The 20010-nt window shown below is 42.5% G+C and overlaps 1 protein-coding gene across 1 annotated transcript in view; it reads right to left on the bottom strand.

The window, feature by feature from the left end:
* Nucleotides 1-20010, bottom strand: part of TIMM44 (translocase of inner mitochondrial membrane 44) — a 100377-nt gene that overhangs the window by 70117 nt on the left and 10250 nt on the right. Inside the window, exons 2-3 of the mRNA XM_073544685.1 lie at nt 8794-8898; nt 2410-2580 (exon numbers count right to left, since the gene is read on the bottom strand). Coding sequence (XP_073400786.1) covers nt 2410-2580; nt 8794-8898 — 276 coding nt within the window. The remainder of the gene's footprint in view (nt 1-2409; nt 2581-8793; nt 8899-20010) is intronic.

Here is a 20010-nt window from a genome sequence, read left to right as displayed (position 1 = left end):
GCCAAAAAGTTTGATTTTGATTTCATTTGAGCAGAGCACCTTCTTCCACATGTTTGGTGTGTCTCCCAGGTGGCTTGTTGCAAACTTTATGCGACACTTTTTATGGATATCTTTGAGAAATGGCTTTCTTCTTGCCACTCTTCCATAAAGGCCAGATTTGTGCAGTATACGACTGATTGTTGAACTATGGACAGACTGTCCCACCTCAGCTGTAGATTTCTGCAGTTCATCCAGAGTGATCATGGGCCTCTTAGCTGCATCTCTGATCAGTCTTCTCCTTGTTTGAGATGAAAGTTTAGAGGGACGGTCGGGTCTTGGTAGATTTGCAGTGGTATGATGCTCCTTCCATTTCAATATGATCGCTTGCACAGTGCTCCTTGGGATGTTTAGTGTTTGTGAAATCATTTTGTATCCAAATCCGGCTTTAACTTCTCCACAACAGTATCACGGACCTGCCTGTTGTGTTCCTTGGTCTTCATGATGCTCTCTGTGCTTCAAACAGAACCCCGAGACTATCACAGAGCAGGTGCATTTATACGGAGACTTGATTACACACAGGTGGACCAGATTTATCATCATTAGTCATTTAGAACAACATTGGATCATTCAGACATCCACAATAAACTTCTGGAGTGAGATTGCTGCACTGAAAGTAAAGGGGCCGAATAATATTGCACGCCCCACTTTTCAGTTTTTGTATTTCCACAAAAAATTAAAATAACCAATAAATTTTGTTCAACTTCACAATTGTGTCCCACTTGTTGTTGATTCTTCACCAAAAATTTACATTTGGTATCCTGTTTGAAGCATGATATGTGGGAAAAGGTTGAAATGTTCCAGGGGGGGGGGGGGGGGGTCGAATACTTTCGCAAGGCACTGTATATATATAAAAATTATATTATATAAGCAACTAAAGGTCTCTTTCACATTATCTAATGTTAATGAGCCCACAAACAGGAGGACACTGAACAACACTGGTGAGTATGGCAGGATTGCAAGTAGAATGCCATTCCCCCCGCCAACACTGCCCAAAAGAACATTGTTGCCCATATGCAGTTTGCTAAAAATCACTAAAACAAGCCAGAAACCTATTGGAACAAAGCTTTACTGATGGAAAGGTCCAAAATAGAGCGTTTTGGTTTAGATGAGAAACGTTGTGTTTGGAGAAAGAACAACACTGCAATGGAGCATGAAAATCTCAAACCATCTGTGAAACAAGGTGGTTGTATTATCGTGGTTTTGGCTTGCTTTGCTGTATTAGGGCCAGGGTGGATTACCACCATTGAAGGAACATTGAATTCTGAATTTTAATAGCAAATTCTAAAAGAAAATGTCAGAAGATTTGACGAGCTAAATTTCAAGAGAAACTGGAGCACATCACAAGACAATAACCCAAAGTACACAAATAAGACTACAAAATTATGGTTAAAAAAAGAATTAAAGTTTTTGAATGACCAAGTCAAAGTTAATAATAATGATAATCTTTGTTTTCTGACTTTCCTGCTAATAGAAATGTTATGGAAGGACCTGAAGTAAGCAGATGGGAGAAAATCCATCAACATAACAGAGTTGAAGCTGATTTGTAGGGAGTAAAGAGCTAAAATTCCTCCAAGCTGATGTGTAGGACAAATCAACAAATTAAAAGTTTAGATGCAACCAAGAAAAAAGTTTAGATGTAGTTTTTGCATCACACAAAGGGTCAAACCAAATACTGCAACTATAGATTCACATACTTTTTTCCACTCACATACATGATATTGGATGATTTGCCTCAATAAAAAAAGGACAATGGCTAACATTTTTTACTCATTTGTTTGATTTGTTTCTCCATCTACTTTTTCAACTTTTGTGAAAATCTGATGTACATTTAAGGCAAATTTGTGCAGAAATATCAAAACCTGTAAAGAGCTCACAAACTTTCAGGAACCAATGTAAGTAATTTTCAAATTGCCTTTAGTATGATAATGATTTAACACAGTGACTGACAATGCTAAAGTAAAAAAGTCTATTTCATATCTTTAATAACCAGTATTGGCTGTAACAAAATAATAAGAGTATTTTAATAAACATGGATAAGAAGAATCACGAGTACATATTACGATTAAAAAATAAAGTGAAACAAATTGAAAACATTTTGAGGCTTTCTTGCATCTTTTATATTATGAGGATTGCCTGTCCAGAACAACACATACTCAGAAGCCTTACAACAGCATATGGATGTCAAAGGGAAGAGAAGAAATAAATATAAACTGGAGGGGAAAAAGCAAACAATGCTAAGAACATTTCAACATGATATAGTGTATTGTGGGTTAATGTCTAAAATATAGGGGATGCTCGACAATCCCCAGAAAACAAGATGAGAAGCATTAAGGTATATAAGCAATTCGGTGGCATATACGGAAAACATACAAATTTCCTGCGAGCTTGTTGTAGAGCATCAGACTCCTCAAATTTCTTAGCTTCTTCTCTAAACTTCTTTATATTTTCCTTCATCTCTTTGTTTTTGGAAAGCTCCTGCTTGATGTCATTAAGGAGGCTTGCAAGGAATCCTCGTCTTCCTTGAGATGAATAACAGCGCAACTAACAGTTAAAACAAAAGTTAAATATTAAAAAAAGGCTAAAGTGTCATCTTATAAAATATTATGCACTGCATAGCCAAGAACTCTACAAAGAATATGCTATTATTAGTCAAAACAAATTATTTCTTTTGTTTTGACTAATATCCTTCCCAAACCAGTGGCCCATTAGCGTACAACGAAACTGATGCTCCAATCCGTTTTTCTCAGCTTAAGTTCCTGAGGGTCAGTGGCTACTGCATTGAATCTGTTAAGTTCAAGGGACTCTGTCTACACAGAATGATTGTTCAAACCCAGTACAGACGTTCGGTGAACCATGGCGTGGCCAAATATGGCAGTGGCTCTTCCTACCTACTTCTTTTCAATCCATGTTGGCCTTTCTCTGGCACGTGTAAATGTTTGGCCAAGCCAATGGTGCATCGAGTGCCTGTATTTGGTTTGAACAGTCATTTTGTGCTGACAGAGTCCATGTAAAGGGATTCTCAGCACAGAATGACTGTTGAAACCAAGTACAGGCACTCTGGGCAAATCATTTAACTGCACCTTTCCACCTGTTGGTTTCCATTCATTTCCACCCTTCTCTAGCTCTATGAAGCCAGAGTTGGCACTCAAAGAAGGGGGTGGCGATAAATGAAAACAAGCAGGTGGGAAGGTGTATTTAAATGACTGGCCACCATGAAGCACCAAGCTGCTGGACTTAATTTGAACATAGGAAAGGATAAAGTTGCACCGTGAAATTCTAAGAATGATAACTTTAGAATATTGGAACTGCATTGCTGCCATAGAAGACGGGGAAATGCTACATTATGTACTTATTGCTATGAAAAATTACAGTAAAATGGAAGGTACTTAGCGCATACACTGGCCAATATATATGAACCCAACAGCCAACGTCAAGGCGTTCTTCAATGTTGGGTCCCTGACCTAATAAGACACCTCTCCTTGTCAAGAAGCCTACAATTTATGCGGCAAGAAGGAACCAGCTAGCTACTTAAAACCACTTGAGACTGATAAGAGTAGGAGTGCACTATAAAAAGTTTTGCTATAGAAAACAAATGACCAGCACCTCCAAACTAGTGTGTACAGGTGCCAACTTAAAAAATATAACTATTTTTCCAATATTCCATTAGTACATAATGTAGTATTTTCATATTTTCTATGGCAGTAATACAGTTCCAATATTCGCAAGTTGTTATTCTTAGCAATTCAGGGTGCAACAGGGTGTTTCTTAAAGTTTTATTTTTTTAGTTGGCGCCTGTACACACTAGCGTGGATGTGCTGGTCATTTTTTTCCCTATCACTTAGTTTGAACAGTCATTCTGTGCTAAGGTAAAATGTAAAACATACCATCTGCTACATACATACACTAAATGGCCAAAAGTAACTGGGTAAACTAAATTTTGAGATGAAATTGGGAAACGCTGTTCTAGGTTAATGCATCCAAACTCCAGTGCTTGCGGCTCCCAACATATTTTTGTTTTCAGGATTTCCTTAGTATTGCAGTTTCTGATGTCTTGATAATTCCATCACCGGTGCAATACTGAGGAAATCCTGATCTGTTGGGGGTGTGAGGACTGGAGTTTGGGAAATTCAGATGTGGGGGTTACGTTACCATTTATTGCTTCGCCTAGTGCAAAACATCTTTTATGCAATAAGGACAAGCTTTGGCATTTTGCTGTAAGGTTGTAGTTCACAGTAGGTGCAGAAAAAAGGCCAACATGGTTGTTAAATCTGTATAAACACATAGGCTGCAGTGAAACTTCTTATAGTGCTACGGATTTATTTTAATGTGTAGCCACATTTCCCACCCCACCTGACATCAGGCACAGACACACACTTCTGTATGTAAGAGATGTGCAGTTGCCTTGGCACCCATGCCATGCCAGCATAGTAGTGTCCATGGGCTTAAAGGGAATCTGCCATTATTATCAACAGTCCTCAACCGTCTATATGGGCATATAGGTAATACACAGTCATTACATGTCTCACACTGATTCACTTCTCCTTTCATTTATTATAATCTCTGAAGGCAGATTCCCGGGAAGATCTTGTCCTGCCCATAGATCTTAACAGCTCATTTATGTATTAAGAAAAATGTGGCTTTCTCTAGAAGAACAAATCAGATTGTGGATATCAAGGTATCATATTATTCAGCTTTCAATGACCTGCGTGCCTATATAGATGGCTTTGAAGTGTTGATCTTACTTACAGATTCCCATTCATTTTAATGTATTGGACTCATGCACAATACTCTGGACTTGGTACAGAGGTGACGGCAACCATTCCATCCAACATGCAATGCAGATGTATCTCTCTAAGTGGTGTGCAAATGGTAGTTCTGCCAATTCTGTTGCTGGCAAATGCTAACCTAAATATGGTGCTGGGCTGTGAGCACTGGTTCCACTGTGGACATCCCTCATCCTATCCTTTGTGGAGTCTAGTTTCTGAAAGTTTTGTAGTTTGGTCAGGAATACGCACACCAGAAGACTGCTGGAGGTCATATTCTAGGGCTATGACAACGCTCCTCCTGTTTTTGCTCACATAAAGGAGCAGGGACTGGTCCTGATGCTCTTCTATGGTCCTGTACAGCTCTACTGGTATTACAACCCATGCCCTGGTATCTTCTCCATGTTCTTGAGATTGTGCTGGGAGACATAGAAAATCTTCTTGCGATGGTAGGCATGGATGTGCCAACTTTGAGGAGTTAGACTACCTTTGCAGTTTAAAACGGCTACAGGTACCACCTCATGCTGGGTGTGGTGTCAAGGACACATGCAAAATGCAAAACTAGAGAAGAATCAGTCAGAAAGGATAAGGTGAAAGGAACAGTCTGTGGAGGTCACCACCTGCAAATCCATCCCCCTCTTTTTGGGGGTTGTCTATACAGATTTTCTATACATATTAAATGTTTATCGTAAATAAGCTGATGTGTATATATATGTGAAACTACCTACTACATAGGTGGTCTTTACTGGTCTTTCTTTACAGTGTTGTCTGGCCACTATGAAAGCTGGTCATTCATCACTAAACAGCAAAAAAGGCAGAGATGCTTACCTGCCCAGGTCTCCAAACAAATACATTATCAGGATGCAGTGGACCCATATAGTTAAGATGGCGGCAAAAAGATGGACATGCGAACAGCCCCACAGATATAACAGACATGAGATTCATGCGCGATAGGCACTGATTAAGCACAGGCCTTATTCACACGTCAATGAAAAACGGTACCAGTGTCAGTGTATAGTTCTCATGTGTCCATTTTTTATCATCAGTGTTTTTCATGAATGGGTAAAAAAATTACAAAGCATTTCCTATTCTTTTCAATGTTAAACAGTGTGGTGTATATGGCTGCAGGAAAAAAAGCAGACGTCTCTGTTTTGCATGGACAATAGATTTATAATGGGTACATTTCGTATCGATGAAAAAAAACATACCACGGATACCACATGTACATGCAACATGAACATGTGCATGAGGTCTAAAAGAGCAGCAGAGCACTGTGCTGAATGGTGAGAGTTATGGAAATCGGACCCTCACAAAGCAAACATTTAGGATCTATCCTAATATAAGCCATCAAGTTCCAGAATGTAATAAAATGGCCCCAATAAATAATGGCAGTTAGCACTAGCCAGGTGTCAGGATGAGCTGCATTCTGAAAGAAACACAGCCCTAGAGAACTGTGTCTCAACAGTATGAGGAGCAGTATTGTAAGCAAACGTAGTAGAGCTGTCAAAGAAGTGAGTGACAAAAGAAGAAATAAATCTTCTTCTTAGATGACTGACCAAAAAGGACATGTGTGCTTACGAAACAGCGCTTCTGATCGTTGAGACACAATTCTCGGGAGCTGCGTTTCTGCAGAATGCAACTTGTCATGACACGTGACTAGAACTAGATGCCATCTGAATTAGATGATGCTGGATATTTTACGAGCTCATTCTATGTTGGGTTCGCATGTATTCAGTAGGCTCAGCAGCTGAGTCTACACCATAGCCAGCATCTGCCTATTTAAACATTGAAGTACAGCAGATAATGGCATTTAAATGGCTGAGATACTGGCTCGTGTGTGAATTGGCTCTTAATGACCCTCCCGTGATGGAACTGCTGGATATCATGGTGTTAACATGGCAGCTGGGGGTCTACTAAAGACCCCCATTGTTGCCATCTTAGTCCCCCTATGTAGTTGGGCCTCATAAGAAAGACATTTTTTCTATACACTGCAACACGGTAGTGTAGTGTGTGTGTGTGTGTGTATATATATATATATATATATATATATATATATATATATATATATATATATATATATATATATATATATATATATATATACACACACACACACAGTGGGGAAAAAAAGTATTTAGTCAGTCAGCAATAGTGCAAGTTCCACCACTTAAAAAGATGAGAGGCGTCTGTAATTTACATCATAGGTAGACCTCAACTATGGGAGACAAACTGAGAAAAAAAATCCAGAAAATCACATTGTCTGTTTTTTTTTCATTTTATTTGCATATTATGGTGGAAAATAAGTATTTGGTCAGAAACAAAATTTCATCTCAATACTTTGTGATATATCCTTTGTTGGCAATGACAGAGGTCAAACGTTTTCTGTAAGTCTTCACAAGGTTGCCACACACTGTTATTGGTATGTTGGCCCATTCCTCCATGCAGATCTCCTCTAGAGCAGTGATGTTTTTGGCTTTTCGCTTGGCAACACGGACTTTCAACTCCCTCCAAAGGTTTTCTATAGGGTTGAGATCTGGAGACTGGCTAGGCCACTCCAGGACCTTGAAATGCTTCTTACGAAGCCACTCCTTCGTTGCCCTGGCGGTGTGCTTTGGATCATTGTCATGTTGAAAGACCCAGCCACGTTTCATCTTCAATGCCCTTGCTGATGGAAGGAGGTTTGCACTCAAAATCTCACGATACATGGCCCCATTCATTCTTTCATGTACCCGGATCAGTCGTCCTGGCCCCTTTGCAGAGAAACAGCCCCAAAGCATGATGTTTCCACCACCATGCTTTACAGTAGGTATGGTGTTTGATGGATGCAACTCAGTATTCTTTTTCCTCCAAACACGACAAGTTGTGTTTCTACCAAACAGTTCCAGTTTGGTTTCATCAGACCATAGGACATTCTCCCAAAACTCCTCTGGATCATCCAAATGCTCTCTAGCAAACTTCAGACGGGCCCGGACATGTACAGGCTTAAGCAGTGGGACACGTCTGGCACTGCAGGATCTGAGTCCATGGTGGCGTAGTGTGTTACTTATGGTAGGCCTTGTTACATTGGTCCCAGCTCTCTGCAGTTCATTCACTAGGTCCCCCCGCGTGGTTCTGGGATTTTTGCTCACCGTTCTTGTGATCATTCTGACCCCACGGGGTGGGATTTTGCGTGGAGCACCAGATCGAGGGAGATTATCAGTGGTCTTGTGTGTCTTCCATTTTCTAATTATTGCTCCCACAGTTGATTTCTTCACTCCAAGCTGGTTGGCTATTGCAGATTCAGTCTTCCCAGCCTGGTGCAGGGCTACAATTTTGTTTCTGGTGTCCTTTGACAGCTCTTTGGTCTTCACCATAGTGGAGTTTGGAGTCAGACTGTTTGAGGGTGTGCACAGGTGTCTTTTTATACTGATAACAAGTTTAAACAGGTGCCATTACTACAGGTAATGAGTGGAGGAAAGAGGAGACTCTTAAAGAAGAAGTTACAGGTCTGTGAGAGCCAGAAATCTTGATTGCTTGTTTCTGACCAAATACTTATTTTCCACCATAATATGCAAATAAAATGAAAAAAAGCCAGACAATGTGATTTTCTGGATTTTTTTTTCTCAGTTTGTCTCCCATAGTTGAGGTCTACCTATGATGTAAATTACAGACGCCTCTCATCTTTTTAAGTGGTGGAACTTGCACTATTGCTGACTGACTAAATACTTTTCTTCCCCACTGTATATACAGCAAGCAATCAAATCGCAGGTTCAAGTCCCCAAATGTAACAAATGAAATGAAGAAAAAAAAAAAAAAATTTATATATTTTACACACACACATATATATATATATATATATATATATATATATATATATATATAAAAAAAATTAGGACTCTTGGGAAAATGAAAGCGCAAAAATGAAAAATTGGTTGCGGCAGTAAGCGATTTATCAATTATAACAATATCAAAGTGTGCACCAAATGTGGATCTAGGCTATATATTCACTTACCTGTTGTTCCCAAGGAGAGCGGCATATCCAATAAAAACTGCTACTGGCTCTTGGAGGCATACGATGCCAGACTGGTCCAAACCTATGGCCACCGGCCATCAATAGCTAGAATTAAGAGGAGAGTAAAAGTAGAAATTCATATTGGTTCATGACAAGTGACAATATAAAGGAAATAAAAAAGGATCTGAAAAAACAGCGCTTCTGTATGGGAATATATCAGGAGGTAGAGATAACTAAAGAAAAATGTGGAACTTAGGGTACCGTTACACCTAGTGATGCACCAGCGATATGACGCGGTCAGGATCTCTGGTGCATCGCTAGGTGGTCACTAGTGAGCTGCCACACAGGCAGATCTCACCAGCGACATCGCTGGGGACGGGGATCGCTACTTACCTGTCAGACGCGGCGATCCTGCGTCCTCCCGCCCGCGTCCACGCCTCAGGAAGCGCCGCAGGAAGTGACCGACGAGAAATGGTCCAGGAGCTTCTCGTGCGACCAGTGATAACCAGCGGGGGAGCCGGTCGGAGGTAAGTATCACATGCAGCGATATCGCTAGCAATATCGCTGCAACGTCACAAAATCGGTGACTTTACAGCGATATTGCTAGCGATATCGCAGTGTGTAACGGGGGCTTTATATTCTGTGAGTGGCTTGAAAACCACTCAAACACAACCAAGCCTTAATAATAATAATAATAATAATAATAATTTTTATTTATATAGCGCCAACATATTCCGCAGCACTTTACAATTAAGCGGGGACATGTACAGACAATAAATTCAATACAAGTTAAGACAATTCAAACAATGACATTAGGAGTGAGGTCCCTGCTCGCAAGCTTACAATCTACAAGGAAATGGGGGGACACAGTAGGTGAGAAATGCTTGTTAATTCAGGTCTGGCAATTATAATAGGGATTTTCATATAAAGCTGCATGATCCGGTCATCAGCCCGTGTGTTTAAGTGCAATAGACAAGTATCAAGTGCAGTTATCATGTGCATGAAGGGTGTGGAGACAGATGAATAGTAGGGTGCAGATTCAGAATAATATTTGGAAGGAGGGAACAGGGCAAAGTTAGCTTGCTGAGTAGTTGATGTGATAGGCTTCTTTGAAGAGATGGGTTTTCAAAGCGCGCTTGAATAGGTCAGGGCTAGGTATCAGTCTGATCGTCTGGGGAAGTGCATTCCAGAGAGCTGGAGCAGCACGAGAGAAGTCTTGGAGACGGAGGTGCGAGGTTCGGATTACGGGGGATGTTAGTCTTAGGTCATTTGTAGAACGGAGGGCACGTGTAGGGCGATAGACAGAGATGAGAGAGGAGATATAAGGCGGTGCAGAACAGTGGAGAGCTTTGTGGGTGAGAGAGATGAGTTTATACTGGACCCTGTAGCGAATAGGTAGCCAGTGTAATGACTGGCACAAGATGGAGGCATCGGTGAAGCGGCTGGACAGAAATATGACCCTGGCTGCCGCATTCAAGATGGATTGGAGAGGAGAAAGTTTGGTAAGAGGGAGACCGATCAGAAGAGAGTTGCAGTAGTCCAGACGAGAATGAATAAGAGCGACAGTAAGAGTCTTAGCAGTTTCAAAGGTGAGAAAAGGTCGGATTCTGGAGATGTTTTTAAGATGCAGGTGACAAGAGCGACTGAGTGATCGGATGTACGGAGTAAAGGAAAGTTCAGTGTCGAATATGACCCCAAGACAGCGGGCATGCTGCTTGGGAGTTATGGTTGAACCCTCCAGGGTTATTTCGATGTTAGGTAGAGTGAGGTTAGTAGAGGGGAGAAACACAAGAAGTTCAGTTTTAGAGAGATTTAGTTTCAGATAGAGGGAGGACATGATGCTAGAGACAGCAGACAGACAATCCTTGGTATTTTGAATTAGGGTAGGGGTGATGTCAGGGGAAGAAGTGTATAATTGGGTGTCATCAGCATAGAGATGATACTGGAACCCAAATCTGCTGATTGTTTGTCCAATAGGGGCAGTGTATAAAGAGAAGAGGAGGGGGCCTAGGACTGAGCCCTGCGGGACCCCGATAGTAAGGGGACGAGAAGAGGAAGAGGAGCCGGAAAAAGATACAGTGAAGGAGCGGTCAGAGAGGTAGGAGGAGAACCAGGAGAGGGCTGTGTCCTTGAGGCCTATAGAGCGGAGCATAGTGAGGAGGAGCTGGTGATCCACAGTGTCAAATGCGGCAGAGAGATCCAGGAGAATCAGCAGGGAGCAATGACCTTTCGATTTAGCTGTTATTAAATCATTAGAGACTTTAGTGAGGGCAGTTTCAGTAGAGTGTAAAGAGCGGAAACCAGATTGTAAGGGGTCGAGAAGAGAGTTATCCGAGAGATAGCGGATTAGACGGGAGTGGACCAGGCGTTCCAGGAGTTTAGAGATGAAGGGAAGGTTAGAGACAGGTCTGTAGTTAGCAGTGCAGTTCTGGTCCAGGGATGGCTTTTTAAGTAAAGGGGTTATGATGGCATGTTTAAATGAGGAGGGAAATATACCTGAAGAAAGAGAGAGGTTAAATATTTTAGTCAGGTGAGTGGTGACCACTGGTGAGAGAGACTGCAGGAGCTGTGAAGGAATAGGGTCACTGTTGCAGGTTGTAGGCCGAGCAGAAGCGAGGAGCTTGGAAACTTCTTCTTCTGAAACAGGCTCAAAGATGTCTAGTGAGCTTGAGGTGCGGCAGGGAAGGGGATCCAGGCACTGAGGAGAAAGGGCTGAGATATCCTGATGGATGTGGTTGATTTTTTCTAGGAAATAAGTGGCCAGATCCTCACCGCTGAGGTTGGTGATGGGGGCCTGTACTTTAGGTTTCAGGAGGGAGTTTAAGGTTTCAAAAAGTCGTCTTGGGTTGTTGGATAGTGAGGTGATGAGGGTGGTGAAGTAGGATTGTTTGGCCAGATGAAGGGCAGAGTTATAGGTTTTGAGCATGAACTTATAGTGGATGAAGTCTTCTGCTAAGAGAGATTTTCTCCACTGCCGCTCTGCACACCTCGAGCAGCGCTGAAGAGAGCGTGTTTGCGTTGTGTGCCAGGGCTGCTTTTGTCTGTGTCGGGTCTTTCTGCGTATAGAAGGTGCTGCTTCATCTAGGGCATTCTTCAGTGTATTATTGAAGTGTGACAATGCTATGTCTGGACAGGAGAGGGTGGAGATGGGGGCTAAAGATGTGTGGAGATTGTCCCTAAGCTGTTGGGTATTAATGGTACGTGTATTCCGATAAGTGTGGTAAGTGGGGGTGTCCCGGGTGAGGAGACAATTCTTGACAGAGAAGGAAAGAAGGTTGTGGTCCGAGAGCGGGAGAGGTGAATTAGTAAAGTTGTGCAGCGAGCCGGGACGGGAGAAAACCAGGTCCAGAGTATTCCCGTCCTCATGTGTAGGAGAATTAGTAAACTGTGAGAGGCCGAATGAAGAAGTTAGAGAAAGAAGATGAGAGGCAGACTGGGAGAGCGGATCATTGATGGGGATGTTAAAGTCTCCCGTGATGAGGGTGGGGATGTCACAGGACAGAAAGTGAGTAAGCCAGGTGGTGAAGTGGTCTAGAAACTGGCGGGAGGAGCCTGGAGGGCGATAAACGACCGCCACTCGTAAGGAGAAGGGCTTAAAGAGTCTGACGGCGTGGACTTCAAAGGAAGGAAATGTAAGTGATGGAACCGGGGGGATGACCTGGAAAGCACATTGTGATGAAAGGAGCAAACCAACACCTCCACCCTGTCTGTTCTCAGGTCTGGGGGTATGTGAAAATTTCAGCCCACCAAACGAGAGAGCGGCAGCAGCGGTGGTGTCTGAATGCTGGATCCAGGTTTCTGTAATAGCCAGAAGGTTAAGGGAATTAGAGAGAAAAAGATCGTGAATGTAAGTCAGTTTGTTACACACAGACCGTGCATTCCAGAGAGCACATTGGAAAGTGAGAGGAGAAGGCATGCACTGAATGTTAATAATATTAGCAGGGTTTCTATATGCAGCTGGAGGAGAGTAATGTATGCTGGTGGAGGGAGGCCCAGGGTTGGGGGAGATGTCACCTGCAACTATTAAAAGGAGAAAAAACAGAAAAAGCAGGTGGTGGGATGATTTGTATGAACGTTTTGAGTGCTGCATGGAGGTTTTGGATGGTTTGGTGTGGGTAAGAAATGTCAATAGAGCCTCAGAGTTAAACATGGGAGAGGGGAAAAGGGAGGGGTGGATATGCAGAGAGTGCACAGAATGTGTAAAAGGGCAGGCGAGTTGTTAAAAAGCAGAAGTGAAGACAAATAAGCAGCAGGTTGATATGATCAATGCATATTTAGTACAACTGACCAAGAAGCAAGCGTGCATGAAAAACTTATGCACCTTACCTGTCTCCTGCCCTGTCCAACTGCATTGTCTAACTGCAAAACACTTTATCCTGTTGCACTTAATCTGTTGCACGCGTAAGCCCGCACGCGTGCTATCCCAGCCAGAGCTAAATATATATGAAATGAAATGTCTGCTAGCTTCAGCCACCAGCCTTGAATCATAATCAGCCTGCAGCTTTCACCCAGTCGTCTATCTTGATGCCGCAAAGATAAAATTGCTATTGAAGTTGAGGAATTTTTTTTTTTTTTTTTTTTTTTTTTTATAGAAAATCTCTCCTGTGACGTTACTCTAAAAGGTTTTCAGTCTGTGGGTAATGCACCCACGTATGTCACATTTTTCACCTCCACATTTAAGGTTTTTTTTTTTGTTTTTTTTTCCAGTGCAATCCCCTTTCCTCAGTTTTGGATAGGACGGAGCTATTATCTCGGATAGTTCTCGCTCTCCTAAAAACCATTTGTGGTCGTATATCTAGAACATTTTTTAGATGGAGATCACTTCTTAGAATAGTAGCTCCCTCCTACACAAAACTGAAGAAAGGGGATTGCACTGGAAAAGACAAAAATTGGCTTAGTTTAAAGGGGTTTTTAACCCCTGTCATTGGATGTACTATTTCCATCCATGTGTCCTGGGACTTAATGCCCATGGACGGAATAGTATGTCATAGGCGATCAGCCTCGCTCACAGGGGGAGCGCTGGCGATCACGTGTGCCTGCTAAAGGCGTGGAGAGCAGTGAATATTTATTCTCTTTAATAGCAGACACATGTGATCACCTGGAGTCTACAGGAAGCCGGTGGCTGCTACTACTGTGCACGCTATTAAAGACCAATGAATATTCACTGCTCCCCACGCCCATGAGAGTGGAGAGCAGTGAATATTCATTCCCTTAAGTAGCAGACACACTTTGGAGCCCAGCTGCTGCACCTAACAGCGTGTCTGCTATTAAAGAGCAATGAATATTCACTGCTCTCCACTCACATGGGCGCAGAGAGCAGTGAATTTTCATTTTTCTTTAGCAACAGGTATAGGTGCTAGCCAAAACAGCAAACTCCTAGCTCCCCCACCTCCCCATACACAGCAGGTACATCAGGACAATAAGACACACACCCCAATTTTCCTCCAAATTTTTGGAGGAAAAGAATGCGCCTTATAGTCTGAAAAATACAGTAATCAAATTTGGATATGATGCAAAGCTAAGCGGGATAGCTGACACTAGAGAAGACAGAGAAAGGATCCAGTCTAGTCAAGCTTGAACAATGAACAGTGACTAATAGAATGGTATTTAATAGGAAGAAATCCAAGATTCTACATCTGGGCAAGAAAAATGAAAATTACATCTACATGAGAGGAATAGAACTAAGCAACAGCACGTATGAAAAAACTTGGATATACTAATAGATTACAGATTGTACATGAGTCAACTGTGTGATTCAGCAGCAAAAAAGGCAAACCTAGTTCTGGGATGTAAAGAAAAGCACAAAGTCTAGATCACATGAAGTAATTATTCCCCTAGCTACTTCTCCTTGGTCAGGCCTCATCTGGACTACGGTGTCCAGTTCTGGGCACAATATTTTAAAGAAGTCATTATAAAACTGGAGCATGTTCATAGAAGATCTACCAGGATGGTGAGTAGACTGCAAAGTATGTCCTACAATGAATGGTTAAAGGATCTGGGAATGTTTAGCTTGCAAAAAAGAAGGCTAAGAGGAGACTTAATAGCGGCTACAAATATCTGAAGAGATGTCACAGTGTAGATGAATCATCATTATTCTCATTTACACATGGAAACACAAGAAGCAATGGAATGAAACTGAAAGGAAGAAGATACAGATTAGATATCAGAAAATAGTTTTTGACAGTGAGGGAGATCAATGAGAGGAACAGGCTGCCAAGAGAGGTGGAGAGTTCCCCTTCAAAGGAAGTCTTCAGAGGCGGGACAGACATCTGTCTGAGATGGTTTAGTGAATCCTGCATTGAGCAGGGGGTTGGACACAATGACCTTGAGGTCCCTGCCAAAGCTAACATTCTATTCTGCTCATTAATAATACCTCTTATAACTTTACAGTTAAAATCGGAGTAAAACCTGGTAGTGACCATGGAGGCTGTAGAATGGGACCAGGCCTGGTCCTACATCTCTTATCATTTGGTCCAATATCTCCTCATTCGATTAATGCCATAATTAAAGAAATGGCCTATGATGTTTAATAGAGAAGGCAAATGGTACCAAACCAAACAGAAAGGGCTGTTGCTTCTGCCTCCTTTGCTTCCAAAGATGCACACCTACAAACAGAAATGTTACACATCATGGCTTAGAGCAGGACTAGAGCACGCCATCTCCTCAGGACCAGTGCAGCCACCACTCTTCTCAGCCCCCTCGCCATCTCCCTCATCACTAGCACTGTGGCCACTCTCCTCTGCACGTGCGCCATTCCATCAGGTCACAGGAGGCAGGAGCCGGCTGCTGCGGCTAAAGCCTGTGCCCACGGCTAAAGAGAAATGAATATTTACTGCATTGGCAATGAATATTCATTTCTCCTATAGCGAGCACAGTTACAGCTGCAGCCTTTCAGCAGCTGCCGGGCTATCACAGGTGCCCGCTCATTAAGGTAATGAATGTTCACCTCTCTCCACTCCCATAGGCATTGAGAGAGGTGAATATTCATTACCTTAATGAGTGGGGACATGTGATCGCTCGGCAGCAGATGCTACTGGCACAGGAACATGATGCTGCGAGGGCGCGCAGGAAAGGTAAGTAGGATGGAGTTTTTTTTATGCTTTTCTCATGGGGCCCGTATATAACCAGGACAGAGATGAGGAGCCATGCAGACAAGGATGGGGATAAGGAGCCATGCACTTGTTTTACAATTTTGCTGCACTTTCCAGTACACTATCGGGTAAATGAGTGGTGCAGTTCAAAAGTACAACTCGTTCCACAAAAAAGAAGCCCTCATGGCTGTGGGGACAGAAAAATAAAAAAGAATTACCGTATAACTTTTGGAAGAAAACCGCAAAAACGGAAATTGGCCATGTCTGGGAGAGGAGGAGTTTATAATCTTGACAATTTTATTGATTTTAATGGAACCCATCACCTTGGAAAACACCATTATATGAAGATATAGGGTTAATCTGCAGGTAAGTGGCATTAAAATTCTGTACGACTGCCTTATGAAAGTGCAGTTACAGGAGAAAATGAGAATATTTTCTTCTGGGCATTGTTGCTTTTCAGTCATGGAGATGAACATGGATCAGCTACAGTCACCACTCACTGTACAGCTCACTGTACTGTGAGCAGCGGCTGAAAGACAGCTCACGGGGTAGCACCTCTGTGCAGAGTCGGCTGTCAAATTGCCAGGTTGTGCTTACAGTACAGTGAGCGATGACTTTCTGCTCTCTGCACCACACTTATGGCTGAAAGGCGGCAAATCAAGGGAGGAAGTTAATCTTCTCCCAACAGCCACACTTTCATGTGTCGGCCAGGAGGCATTGTAAGGTGTTACTGCAAATTTGCAGGAAATAGCGTTTTGCCAAGGCAACTGGTTCCATTAATAGTGAAGCAGACTAATTTTTAACACTGAACACTGTAAACCTCAAAACCTCCATCTTGACGTAAACCCCATAGGTGGATTTCCATAGATGAAGTTAGAATGCGGAAATTTTGGGGACGTTTTGAGTATGGGGCTAGAGATGAAGCTAAGCATTAGGAACCATTCTCCAATGTTCTGTATGTAAGAGCTCAGTCACACATCCGTGTTTAAACACATACGTGAAAAAATGATAACTGTCATCAGTGTTGTGCATCAGTGTGCCATCAGTGTGCCCGTTTTCACCAGTGTGTCATCGGTGTTTTTCAGATGGATAAATTGCAATGCTTCTCTCATCCTTTACAATGTTAAACACAAACAGCACGCAGATGGCAGACGGAAGCTGTGCATGTTTTTCCACAGAGCCATAGACTTATATTGGCAATTATCATTCGTGCTGCCGGAAAAAAACGCAATGTCTCCATGTATTTTGAACGGACAAACTGTCCGTCAAAAACGCAGACATGTGAATAGCAGCTTACATTATAATGGGTATGCTGTACCAGTGAGAAACCAGCACATATGTGCAATACGGACATCTGAATGAGGCTTAACACCTCACACCGTCATATCGTTCACGGCTTGAGCATGTACCCATTCGCCATCCGTGTGCTGCACATGTTTAACATTGCAAAGTAAATGAGAAGCGGATCCAAAAATCCTGAAGACAACGTGTATCCATAACACTGGTACCATTTTTTTTTGTGATTGTGAACAACACTGCTGTCTGAATGGGGCCTCAAGTTCAGTGATCGACAGGACCAAGCGAGAAGCAAATTCCTGTCCTGGAGTACCTGGTAGTTTTATAATGGGACTACAATCCTGCCAATACTTTTTTCCCCACATACAGTGATAATGGCATTATGAGGGGGTCTGAGCTGTGTGAGAATACATCAGGATACACCCACAGGTTTACAATTTACAAACGAAAGCCAGAACGGATGCCCAAAAATGCACCATTCTGTTCAAAAGAACATAGTGTGGGACTGGACTTAATGTTGCGAAATTATATTAGCATCCCACTATTAAAGGATATCTGTCATACAGGTTGTATAAAGCCGAAACTATTCATACCTGTATGTCTCATTCATTAAAAATCATCTTTTTTCGTACTGATCTTCCATGCTATGGGGCGTATGCTGCCCGGAAGAAAAGACAGCATCCTCTCTCACATTAGATTTGTCCTCCAACCACTCCCTGCTTGCCTTTGATGTCAGGTGTGCGGCCAGAAATCCCATGCATGAGCATTCTGCCTGCCGTTATCTCCTATGCAAGGCAGTGACAAATTTTCTTGAGCATAGGTGCCGTAGACTTAATGTCACTTCCAGTCCGAGTGTTCCCCAGCGCTCTGAAAAGTTGCACACCCAACTTCCAGGAGTGATATGGGGAACTGCTTAGGAATTTAAAAGGGCAAGTGCAGGTCATATTACAGCAACAACGTACAGTGTGTCAAGCAGGACAAGAACGGTGTCCTTATACTGACTACTATACATATTGCAAAGCAATGCTAGGCCAGTACGATGTACCAGTACAGAAGTCAGACTGCCCTCTAGACAATAATAGGTACACGGGAAGAATTAAAGGCTACTGTAAGCGGCCAGCAGGTAGATTGCTCATAGATGGTAGTTAGATCTCATGGAGGTTGCAGCTCTCAGTGGGATGAATGGCAGGAGGATTTGGGCACTGAACAACACTTTAGGTCAGTGGTAGCGAACCTAAGGCACGCATGCCAGAAGGGACATGCAGAGCCTCCCGGTGGGCACATGCGCTCTCTCCTCAGCACTAGCGCCACCACCACTTTTCTCAGCGTGCATGCAATCTTTCTCATCACTAGCGCCACGGCCACTCTCCTCTGCATGGTGCGTGGGCTGAGGAGTGCCCACAGGTAGGATTGTGATATATGAAGAGACCAGATGAGCATTGCAATGGACAGAGGTCAGTAGTTATTTATTTTTTAATGTGAGGCCATTACTGTATGGGGCCATTATACAGTATGGAGAATCACATGGAGCCATTATACTGTATGGAGCAACATGTGGGGCTATTAAACAGTATGCAAGGCAATATAGGGCCATGTTATACTGTATAAGGCACTATATGGGGCCATTATACTGTATGGAAGGCAATACAGGGTCCCATTATACTGTATGGAGCACTATGTGGGGCCCATTATATTGTATGGAGGACTATGTGGGGCCCATTATATTGTATGGAGGACTATGTGGGGCCCATTACACTGTATGGATGATTATGTGGAACCATTGTACTGTATGGAGGAATTTTCGTGCCCGTTATACTGTATGGAGAGTTGTGTGGGGATGACAGTTGGAGAATCATACTGTAATGGGGTCACCATTCTTTGTTGGGAGAATTGAGGGAGGGGGGTACAATAGGGTCATCATACTGTGCGCTTGGAGTTCACTGTGGGGGTATCATACTGTGTTTGGGAGCAGTTTTGTTTGCATCATACTTTATCTGTTTTATGCAAGGTTTTTTTTTATCCTTTGTCATTACATATTTAAATTAGGCCATTGGGCCATATGCTTTTTACTGCTTTTGCATGACATATTACATTATTGGACTATAATTCCAAAAGTTGATCATTTTATTTGATAAGGAAAAACTTCCTCAATTATAGACTTTTTTTTTTTTTTTTTTTTTTAACAAATATCAAGGTTGGCCCACGACTTTGAGCAAGCTTTTAACTTTGGCCCTCTGTGTATTTGAGTTTAACATCCCTGCCTTAAAGGGTTATTGTCATCATGATAAAGGGTGACAATTGCAAAGAGGTTGTAAAATCAAACCACATTGCAATTTTACTTTTGATTAAAAATCCTCTCCATTCTCAAGAACAGACCTTCACTACAATCGGTGGCTAGTATCATAGGCTTGGAGTGCAGAGCTTCCAAGCTCTTTGCTATAGACTCTATAGAGAGCTAATGTACGAGTTGTTTTTCCAATCTAAAACCTCAGTATTCAGGTTAAATTGCCGTGCTGGCACTTTGCGATAAATAAGTGGGTTTGGATTGCAGTCTGGGCACTCTGTCTCTAAAAGGTTCGCCATCACTGCTTTAGCTTGATTCCTGGGTCAAGGATCCATGAGTGACAGCAGAGACGGCGAGATGGACACTTGTACTGAACTCCATGTTTTGGACCTGCTGAGATCAGGGTTTTGATTATTAAAATGGAAGTTGCCTATGAGTAGAGGAGTGGAAAAGAAGAGTTCTGCTTCAAAGGACAAACCATTGCTTGGCATGGACATGACTTTTGTGGCCTAGAAAGCCTGAGCCTCACTTGAAATCCTGTTTTTA

The sequence above is a fragment of the Dendrobates tinctorius genome, unplaced genomic scaffold (assembly GCF_039654945.1).
Source record: "Dendrobates tinctorius isolate UK_male_01 unplaced genomic scaffold, ASM3965494v1 ptg000011l, whole genome shotgun sequence".
NCBI classification, from domain to species: domain Eukaryota; kingdom Metazoa; phylum Chordata; class Amphibia; order Anura; family Dendrobatidae; genus Dendrobates; species Dendrobates tinctorius.
Note: the sequence above shows the minus strand (reverse complement) of the source record. Positions and strands in the feature narration are given on the sequence as shown.